This window comes from Myotis davidii, unplaced genomic scaffold (assembly GCF_000327345.1).
Source record: "Myotis davidii unplaced genomic scaffold, ASM32734v1 scaffold924, whole genome shotgun sequence".
Taxonomy (NCBI): domain Eukaryota; kingdom Metazoa; phylum Chordata; class Mammalia; order Chiroptera; family Vespertilionidae; genus Myotis; species Myotis davidii.
Genome location: NW_006294764.1, coordinates 339,236 through 350,704, shown reverse-complemented (window position 1 = coordinate 350,704; position 11,469 = coordinate 339,236). Strand labels below are relative to the sequence as shown.

At 35.9% G+C, this 11,469-nt stretch overlaps 1 protein-coding gene across 1 annotated transcript in view; it reads right to left on the bottom strand.

Annotated features, from left to right (window-relative positions):
* IPP (intracisternal A particle-promoted polypeptide) overlaps nt 1-11,469 on the bottom strand; it is a 51,046-nt gene that overhangs the window by 34,149 nt on the left and 5,428 nt on the right. The window contains exons 3-5 of the mRNA XM_015567515.1: nt 7,664-8,095; nt 4,121-4,276; nt 1,774-1,941 (exon numbers count right to left, since the gene is read on the bottom strand). Of these exons, the coding sequence (XP_015423001.1) occupies nt 1,774-1,941; nt 4,121-4,276; nt 7,664-8,095 (756 nt within the window). The remainder of the gene's footprint in view (nt 1-1,773; nt 1,942-4,120; nt 4,277-7,663; nt 8,096-11,469) is intronic.

Here is an 11,469-nt window from a genome sequence, read left to right as displayed (position 1 = left end):
TTCTTCAACCTTTTAAAATTAATGATTGGCCCTAGCTGGTTTGCCTCAGTGGATAGAGCGTCTGCCTGTGGACTAAAGAGTCCCGGGTTCGATTCCAGTTAAGGGCACATGCCCAGGTTGTGGGCTCAATCCCCAGTAGTGGGTGTGCAGGAGGCATCAGATCAATGATTCTCTCTCATCATTGATGTTTCTATCTCTCCCTCTCCTTCCTCTCTAAAATAAATAAAATTAAAAAAATAAATTTTCCTAAATGATAAGAGAAGCTTTTTGCAGAGATGAAAATGTTTTGGAATGAGTAGTGATGGTAGCACTACTTTGTGAATATACTAAAAACCACTGAACTATATACTCTAAATGGTGAATTTGATGTATGTGAATTATATCTTAATTTTTTAAAACAGTATTTAGAGCCTTGTTGAGTGTGGTTCAGTTGCTGGAGCATATATTTCACAATAATAGTTTCAGAAAACACAATGATTTCAATCAAGAAATATATCCAAATATCTAGTTGACTTGGTTTTTGTATGTCCCACTATCTGGATAACTTGATTAATTAAAAATGATTTGTAATGCAGCATTCAGAATTTAAAAATATTTTAATGATAAATATCAACCTAAGTTTTGTGCCACGTTGTATGAACAACTTTTCTTTAAAAAAAATTTTTTAATTGATTTCAGAGAAGGAAGAAAGAGAGATAGAAACATCAACAATGAGAGAAAAATCATTGATCAGCTGCCTCCTGCATGCCCCACACTGGGGATTGAGCCCGCAACCTGGGCATGTGCCCTTGACCAGAATCGAACCCAGGACCCTTTAGTCCATAGGCCAACACTCTATCCACTGAGCCAAACCGGCTAGGGCAGTGATGGCGAACCTTTTGAGCTCAACACTCAACCACTGAGCCACACTGGCTGAACACTGTTTTTTAATTGCTTTTTAAAATACATATTTTATTGATTTCAGAGAGAGAGAGAAAGAAAAACATCAATGATGAGCCCTAGCCCAGTGTCAGCATTTTGAAAAACCCTAACTTAACTCTGGTGCCGTGTCACATATAGAAATTTTTTGATATTTGCAACCATAGTAAAACAAAGATTTATATTTTTGATACTTATTTTATATATTTAAATGCCATTTAACAAAGAAAAATCAACCAAAAAAATGAGTTCGCGTGTCACCTCTGACATGGGTGTCATAGGTTCACCATCACTGGGCTAGGGCTCATCATTGATGTTTTTCTTTCTCTCTCTCTCTGAAATCAATAAAATATGTATTTTAAAAAGCAATTAAAAAACAGTGTTCAGCCAGTGTGGCTCAGTGGTTGAGTGTTGAACTATGAACCAGGAAGTTATTGTTCGATTCCTGGTCAAGGCACATGCCCGGGTTGTGGGCTTGATCCCCAGTGTGGGTTGTGCAGGAGGCAGCCAATCAATGATTCTCTCTCCTCAGTGATGTTTCTATCTTTCTTTCTTCCTCTCTGAAATCAATACAAATATATTTAAAACAACAATAACAACAACAACAAAAAAAAACCAGACAACATTAAACTTAAGTATTCTGCCTTATGATAAATTATAGTATCCCTCTGGTCTGAAATATTCAATATCTTGTGTTTTCTTTTAATTTCTTTCACTCATTTATTCAATAAATATTTATTAAGCACAATGTAGCTATGTATACCCCATAGCCTCACAATATATGTAAAGCACATAAGAATTTAGCCAACTTATAGCTAAAGATTAATAAAGGAAATAAGACATTCTCATCATTACCTCCAATAGCATAGACCATCCCTCCCAGAACTGCTACTCCCAGCCCACATCGAGCTTGATGAAGTGAAGATACAGTGGTCCAATACTGGCTAAAGGTGTCAAAACGTTCTACACAGCTGAGGGCTCTGCTATCACTCCAACGACCACCCTGCAACCGAGTATATCCACCTGAACAAAGGAAGGAAAGAAGGATCATAGCAAATCCCTTACTGCTAAATACAGAAATGGTAATAAGAAGAAAAATCTAACCATCTACATCTAGACATTCAGTGTAACTATTTCATAGCAAAGAATAAATGCTTTAGAGCTTGCCATATATACATATATTATTCTTAAATATGCCAAGTCCTGAAAGATTATGGCTTAAATAAAGTGAATTAACCACAATGTTGTACTACCTGGTCTTAGTTATATAGAACATTAGATAAAACATAAATCTAGACCTTGCTGGTGCTGCTCAGTGGTTAGAGTGTTGGCCCGCAGACCAAAGACTCTCAGGTTCCATTCCTGGTCAAGGGCACGCACCCAGGTTGCAGGTTTGATCTCCAGCCCTGGTTGGGGGGTGTGTGGGAGGCAATCAATCCATGTGTCTCTCTCACATTGATGCTCTCTCTCTCTCTCCCCCTGACTCCCTTCCACTGTCTCTAAAGAAATCAACAGGGAAAAAATATCCTCGGGTGAGGATTAACAACAACAAAAAAACCAAAACCCCCAAAAACAAAAAACATAATCTAGGAGCTGGTTATCTGTCTAGTTAAAAAGTTTCTGCCCTGGGCAGTGGGGCTCAGTTGGTTGAGCTTCATTCTGTGCACCAAAAGGTCATGGTCTGATTCTCAGTCAAGGCACATGCCCACATTTTGCTCCATCCCTGGTCAGGATGCATGCAGGAAGCAGGGGATCAATGTTTCTCTCTCTCTCTCTCTCTCTCTTTCTCTCCCCTTCCTCCCCCACCCCCCTTATCCTTCCTCTCCCTCTCATCTCTCTCTCTCTCTCTTGCTTTGGGAAAAAAAAAAAAGGAAAAGAAATCAATAAAAACATATTTTTTTAAAAGTTCCATTATGATCTCTATTTGTGTCTCTTTCAAATAAAAATTGTGAATTGAGCCCTGCTGGTGTGGCTCAGTTGATTGCGTGTCATCCCATGCAGCAAGAGGTTGCTGGTTTGATTCCTGATCAAGGCACACATTGTAGTTGTGGGCTCAAACCTCATTAGGTGGTGTACAGGAGGCAGCAGATCACTTTCTCTCTCTCCCTCTCCCTTCTTCTCTGTCTAAAAAAATTAATAGAAACATATTTAAAAAAAATAGCAAGTTGAAATTCACGTTTGACTGCACATCTCATTAAAAAAGTTTAGCATGCACTAAAAAATTACATACTTATACATTATAGCATATATAAAATCTATATATATAAAAGCCTAGCGACAGTTACGACCAAACAACCAAACAACCAGTCACTATGATGTGCACTATGATGTGACCACCAGGGGGCAGACGCCCAAAGCAGGAGCTGCCCCCTGGTGGTCAATGCGCTCCCACAGCCAACCTCCCACAGTCCCTCAGCTCCCCATGACCGGCCAACTTCCGAGGTTCCTTCCCCCCCGCCCCCGTGCATAAATTCGTGCACTGGGCCTCTAGTTATAATTACATATAAATTATACAGAAAATATTTATATATAAATTATATTATCTATATAAATCTAGGCGATCTGTCAATATGTATATATATATATATCAAATACTGATATGGTTTAATGTTTTTTAAAATAAAAAGAAAGAGAGGCTTTAATATGTTCATCTCATATGCCTATGGATTATCCTGCACACCCACACTTTGGAGACCATTGGTTCTTATCATCCCTAATGACCATCTATGACACTGTGAATAGTTAATATTTTTGAGGTTCATTTTTCTTCCTGCAATGCAACACAAAGATTAAAATCAGATACTTTTAAAGCAAATTTTCAACTTTTAAAGTAGTATTTCTGTAGTCAGTTATTGACAATAATTGAGTAATCTAAGAACCAAATATTCAGATCACAGAATAATGTCAAATGAGTAGCTATTTAATTTTTAGATGTGTTCACTGTATTCTATAACTACAATTTATAAATCTGTAGTCTGCATGTAAAATTAAATATGTCTATTTGACACACCTGAATATTCTGACATGTATAATAACAATAAAATATTAAAAGATTTTGATCCTGAAAATAAAGATAACCTCTATCAACTATAGTATATTATAAAATTGTACATCTAAAACCTATATAATTTTATTAACCAATGTCACTCCAATAAATACAATGTAAAAAGAGAAAGAAAAATAAATAAATAAATGTTCTCACCTACTGCATACAGATACTTTCTTGCTTTCTTCCGAGGTCGAACCTTAGATGTCTGCAGAAAACTACAAAACTTGTTCTCTTTGGGAGATTTGCACACCTCACAGTACTCTTTCAAAAGTGTTTGCAATGCAACACGAAGATTAAAATCAGATACTCCTAAAGTAATGTTTAAAAAGATAATGTTTAATCAACTTTTAAATACTGAAAAGATATGCTTACATAAAAAGAATTGACAATCAAAAAATAAAAACCTCATCATCAAACAATGGTGATTTAACCACACCATTTCCTATAATACCAAATATTATTTTTCTCATTGCTACTGAAAAATATACTTTTCTTAAATCAAAGATTACTTTTTAAAATATATTCTTATTGAATTTAAAGAGGAAGTTTGAGGGAGAGAGAGAGAGAAACATCAATGATGACAGAGAAACACTGATCAGCTGCCTCCTGCATGTCCCTCACTGGGGATCAAGCCTGTAATCAGGAATCAAACCGTGATCTCATAGGTTGACACTCAACCAGAGTCACGCTGGCTGGGCCAAAGATTGTTTTTAAAAATATGCTTCATGGCCCTGACCATGAAGCTCAGTTGGTTAGAGTGTTGCCTGATATGCCAAGGTTGCAGGTTCTATCCCAGGTCAGGGCACATATAAGAATCAACCAATGAAAGCATAAATAAGTAGAACAACAAATCAATGTTTCTTTTTCTTTTTAATATGTTTTTTATTGATTGTTAGAGAGAGAGGAAGGGAAAGGGAGAGAAACATCAACGTGAGAGAGAAACATTTGTTGGTTGCCTCTTGAAAACATCCTTACTGGGTATTGAACCTGCAACCTGGACATGTGCCCTGAACAGAAATTGAACTGGCAACCTTTTAAACAAAACCCTGTAAGGATGATGCTCAACCAATTGAACCACAATGGCTAGGGCACAAATTGATGTTTCTCTCTTTTTCTAAAATCAGTAAGTACATATTTTTTAAAAAAATGCTTCAGCCCAACTCGTGTTGCTCAATGATTATGCATCGACTTATAAACTTATAAACCAGGAGGTCACAGTTGGATTCCTGGTCAGGGCACATGTTGTGAGCTCACCCCCCAGTAGGGGGTGTGCAGGAGGCAGCCAATCACTGATTCTCTCTCATCATTGATGTTTCTATCTTTCCCTCACCCTTCCTCTCTGAAATCAATAAAAAAAATATTTTCAATAAATGCTTCATACTAGACAATTTTAAAATACATGAGGATTTCTAAATAAAGATGGCAAGGTGAAATAGAATCACAATTATTTAACAACATGAAAAAAAAGTAGCCCAAAATTCAATATATACAACCTAATAACAAAAGGGTATAAAATATGTCATAAACTTTAAAAAATTATAGTCAGCCCTGATCGGTTTGGCTCAGTGGCTAGAGCGTCGGCCTGCGGACTGAGGGGTCCCGGGTTCGGTTCCAGTCAAGGGCATGTACCTTGGTTGCGGCACGTCCCTAGTGGGAGGTGTGCAGGAGGCAACTGATAGATGTGTCCTTCTCATCGATGTTTTGAACTCTCTATCCCTCTCCCTTCCTCTCTGTAAAAAAATCAATAAAAAATACATTAAAAAAAATTATACTCAAAGCAAGAAACAAAAGAGCTATTCGGATGAGCTGCTGGGATGAGATCCATTTCCTAGAGACTTTGAGCATGATTGGGTAGGTTTTTCCTGCTCAACGGTACTTAGATGAGGAGGTGAATTAGGGATGAAAGTCAACCTGTATCCCATCTGGCAAGCTCTAAGACCCCCTAAAAGGGCACTATTTTCAAATTTGCACAAAGGCCCATTTATGCTAGCAAGGGACTATCTCTTAGGCTTGTCCCTACATCTCAGATGCAATATTGAGGAAAGAAGGTCAATTTAAAAAATCTTGAGAATTCTTACTAATAACTAATAATTTGGAGAGAGTCAGAATGAGCAGTTAAGAAGGCAAGTTGAGAAGTCAAAGAACAAAACCAATAAAAGGAAAATCCCTTATACGACCAGCAGTAAAGGTAGAGAGGATTGCCAGAGTTTGCCATCTAACAGAGCACCTTGCTAGCCAAAGTCTATATGAGATACATCCTTGGCTGGGTTAAGTAGGTAGGTCCTGACACAAGATCAATATTAGGATCTCATAAGAAAGCTCAGAACCAAGTCCCTAAGGAAGGACCTCAGCCTTAGCAAATCTCCATTCTTCCACTTCTTTCATGTCTCAAGCTAGAAAGAAGCAGTGAAAACATAACACCTAGATCTCAAATTTTAGATGGGAGAAACAAAGTAAACTAAAGTAGAAAAGATGTCGCCGAAACCGGTTTAGCTCAGTGGATAGAGCGTCGGCCTGCGGACTGAAAGTATAATAAAGTAGAAAAGATGTCCAGAGAATTAGCTCTTACATTATTTATAATTCAGTCACATCCTCAAGTTTCATTCAGTGTAGGACAAATCTTGCCGGTTTGCCTCTGTGGATAGAATGTCAGTGTGTGGACCAAAGGGTCCTGGGTTTCATTCTGGTCAAGGGCACATAGCTTGGCTGCAGGTTCCTCTCTGGCCCTGGTCTCGGCACATGCAGGAGGAGGCAACCAATCGATGTGTTTCTCTCACATCAATATTTCTGTCTGTCTTTCCCTCTCTCTTCTACTCTCCCGAAAAATCAATGGAAAAATATTCTTGGGTGAGGATTAACAAAACAAACAAAAAAACCTTCAAATCTTGAAATCAAGTCTAAAGTAGTTTAAAAAATTTTTAAATATTATCATTTTTCTAATATAAAGATAAAAACTATTTTATACTATGGTGAAAAGTATTTTCAAAGTTTAGAACCTAAAGATGATTCAAAGGCACTTAGGAGCTATGATATATCAATATAAAATTTATTTTATAATGAGAGGACTTACAGGATTTATTAAGAGTTTTGTTTTTAGCATATGCATTTTCTTCAACTGTTAGGTTTTGCTGACTTTTTAAAAGCGACAAGAGGAAATCTTATCCTGAAATAATTAGTACTGCCGAAAACAACAGTATTTTAGCTCAGTCAGTAATTTTACCTATAGCTCTAACCTCTATTAGTATTTAATTTCAAGAAAGCTACATAAGGATTTTATTAAAATAAAGGTAGAAATATGAAGCCCTAACCAGTGTGGCTCAGTGGATAGAGTGTCAATCTGCAGATTGAAGGGTTCCAGGTTCGATTCTAGTCAAGGGCATGTACCGTGGTTGTGGGCACATCCCCAGTAGGGGATGTGCAGGAGGCAGCTGATCGATGTTTCTCTCTCATCGATGTTTCTAACACTCTATCCCTCTCCCTTCCTCTCTGTAAAATATAAAATATATTTAAAAAGAAAAAAAGGGCAAAAATATAGAAATACCACTATCTACCCATAAAAACACAAATCTGTAACTTGCATATAGTAATCATTCAATAAATGTCTGCTATTGAACTGAAAAATAAAAACACTATCACATTTCAGAAAGCAAAAAAGCCACTGGACAAGTAGTTGACTGATATACAACAAAAAGTTACCTTCTATATACTTTAAAAGCCTCTGAGGAGGTAGTAAAGGAAATCGAATTGGGTCTAGCACTTCCACCACATATTTTTTTCTTTTTCCCAGATCTTTGAGAAGCCATTGCATTGCAGCTAAGAAGACCTGGTATTCATCCTCAATGCTAAGCTCTTCACTTCGCAAAATTTTGATCAACTGATCTTTTGTAAGTGCCAGGAACTCTTCCCCACTCTGAACCTCCAAGAAATGGACATGAATATAGTTTTCTGTGAATTCCAAAAGATCATGGCAGGCAATTTGCTCAGAGAACTGAAAGATCCCAATGCAGTTCAGTGGATCAATTTGTCCTTTCAGAAATGCACAGCAAAGATTAACGACTTCAGTCAATTGTAGCATGTCCGCTGCAACAAGCAACTCCTGGACATTATTCACACCTATGTCCACGATGCCTAGGGAAACAGGGAGACAAATAACCAGTACAGTAAAATAAAAACAAACATTTGACTTATATTAAGGAGGCATTATATTTGATTCCACCAATAGCTAAGTAAAAAGGCAACAAAGGATTTGTAGAAAGAGCACAAAACTTAAATGATAAAGATACAGAACATTTATGGAACACTTACAATGAAGTAGACACAGCATTCATTCAACCCTGACTGCAACCCCATATAGTAGGGTTTGGGTTTTTTTTGTGAAAGTTTAAGTAACTTGTCCTCAAATCACATGGTTAAATGAGTTGAGGGTAGGGATTGACACCAAACCCCATGCTTTTAACATAAAGCTATATGTATCTAATAAACATTTAGTTAGGCACTGGGGAAGGCAAGACAGGGTATCTTGAATTATGATAAAATGATGTACAAATGTTAATTTAATATTAGGTATAACCAAGAGTCTATAACATGAGAAGTTATTAATAGTTAACATTCAAGTAAATAGTTAACATTTAAGTTAATTAAATAGTTAACATTTACTTAAATATATATATGTGGTTGTATATATATATATCTCACTTTTTTTCAGAGGGCTTCACTCTCATATATTTACATAGTGACTTTGGGAAAACATCGAATAATCAATCATATTTAGAAGGAAAATAAACCACTGTAATTCTCCTTCCTAATAAGGATAAACTCTCCATTCAATTTTGTACTTTCCCTTTACTCCTTTTCTACCCATTCGCTCCTCTAAACTATTTGTTTAAAGTTTGTTTTCCCAATTAGATTTATAGTCTGTTGGGTCAAGACTTGCCCTTCTGTATTTCCAAAGCCTAATCCACTCTAGGTGCTCAAAAAATTTGTTTTGAATGAATGAATGACCAAAGATATTATTGTGAGAGGCAGGATATAGCTTGTTAAATGCAAACAGGGTTTTTTCCCAAAAGTATAAGAAATGGAATCCACCATGGGAGTAAATGGTAGTGGCTTCAGAGAAAACTGAGATAAAACTTACTTGAATAAAATGAGAACTCACCACAAACTTAGTTGGAGAAGATCAGATCATGGGTTGTGATATAAGGGGGCTGAATGACTGCTACTGGATTATGCCAAGAGTTACTTAAGAGTAATAAAAAGAATGCCCACCAAGTTAATAAGGCTTTATAGATTATAAAAACTACCTTTTCACTTATTAAATTTTATCTTATTTAACCTTCACAAGAATTATGAAGTGCTACTATTCCCATTTTATCATAAGAAAAATGAGGCTCTCACAAGCTCATTTTTATTTTGTAAATACCTAATCTGCATTACCTAGAAAACTTTGTGAAGGTAGAGGCCATCCACTCCTGTCTTCTTTACTTCATATACATAGTGCCTAGCTCAAAAAGTATTCATAAATATAAAAAACGAATGAATAATTGGCTAAAGTTAAATGAAATGCCTTATATCACATAGCTTATTAGTGGCAGAGCTAGATAACAAACCCAGATCATTTGATTCTAAGTGAAGTGCATAAAAAAATCTAAGGTGAGAAATCTGTTAAGAATTAGCAGAATTGTGAATAGTTAATAAAGAATGTAAGTCTAAAGGAGAGATCAACAGAATAACAGGCTTTGCTGTCCCCACATTCCCCGAAAAGGAAATGCCACTACAATGAAAATCAAAGAACATGTTCTTTTAAAAAAACACACACACAAAACTACTTGTATGCATGCATATAAGCATAACCAATGGACATAAGACACTAGGGGGTAGGGGAGGCTGGGGGATTGTTAAGGGCGAAAAAAAAAGGAGACATATGTAAAATCCTATATAATAAAAGCCTAATATGCTAAAAAAATAAATAAAACGATATGTTCTAACCACACACAAAAAAAATTTAAAAAAAAATTGTATCAGATTACAAAATTCCCTGACCAATATATATGCCCAAAATTTATTTTCATCTTTATTAATAGAACCTTGATTTTGCTATGGGTGGCAATTGTGCCCAGCTAAAAATTATATTTCTTAGCTTCCCTTGGCAGATAGAAATGAATTTTTGACTGAGGTTAGCCAAAAGGATATAGGTAGCGGTTATTGGTTAGGGTTACTAGAAAAGCTTAGAAAGAGGATAGTCTCAGGGGGCAGGCTCTTTTGCCTTTTCCTCTTCCTCTGTCCACTGGCTGGAGTTCAGTGATAACGTTAGAGGCTACATACTACAGATGGTGGAGCAAAATGATGGATGAATAATGGGACACTAATGACATCATGAAGCCACTATACCAGCCTTTGAATTACTATGGATTCATTTCTGTGGAAAAATAAATAAATTCCTATCTGGTTAAGCCACTTTGTATCTATTACTAGCATGCAAACATTGTTCTTAACTGTTACACCAGTTTTAGCCTTAAATGTTAACATTGTACAGTTATTTTTCCCTATATATGCTCAGTAACTTTTATTTCTCTGGGTTTTACCACTTCTTATTCTTTGATGGAAGTGCTAATCACCAGCAATATAGTAATGATGCCATGAACATTCTCTTTCACTAAATATCTCTTCTTGCTACTATCAGACAACAGAGGCGGAGTAGACAGTTTGTGGCATTTCTTCTGTTTTTATGTAGTTCAACTAATTCCATTGGATTAATCTGTTCATTTCTATTTTTCAAGTATGAGAAGCAGGGTATTTATAAAGCAGTTTCCAACTCACACAAGTCATTTACAAAAGACAGATCAAGAACCTCTCAATGTTAATTTGTACATCAGCCAATAGGCAGAGCTGAATTACTTTCAGTAGATAAAAAAGTCATTTTTACAATCCTCACAATTAACTTATTTTCTGAAATTTTCCAAAAAGGAATATGAAACTATACAAAGAAAAATTATTTTTCTTTTGTTATTTTCCAGTTGTAAATATTAGCGTTAAATAAGCAACACTTTATCAGGCCACATAATTATCTCCTTTACGGAGAGTATGGTGTATTCTCAAAACTAGACCAAACAACAGTCATTGTTTTAAACTTTTTTTCCTGATTATAAGAGTAATATGTATTCACTACAGAAAAAACTTTAGGTAGAAAAGTATAAAAATGAGTATGAAAATCACACATTTTCCATATCCATACACTATTACCATTTTATTATATTTCTTTAAAAATTTTCCCATGTATATTTGTTATATAAGATTAAAACTTTATAGTTTTTATATGGATTTTCTAATATCATTAAAACTCTTCACAAAAATTTTAGAAGTAAAAGATTTGATTAAAATAATACATGTTGCCCTGGCTGGTTTGGCTCAGTGGATAGAGCATCGGCCTGGGGACTGCAGGGTTCCAGGTTCGATTCCAGTCAAGGGCATGTACCTTGGTTGCAGGCACATCCATCCCCAGTAGG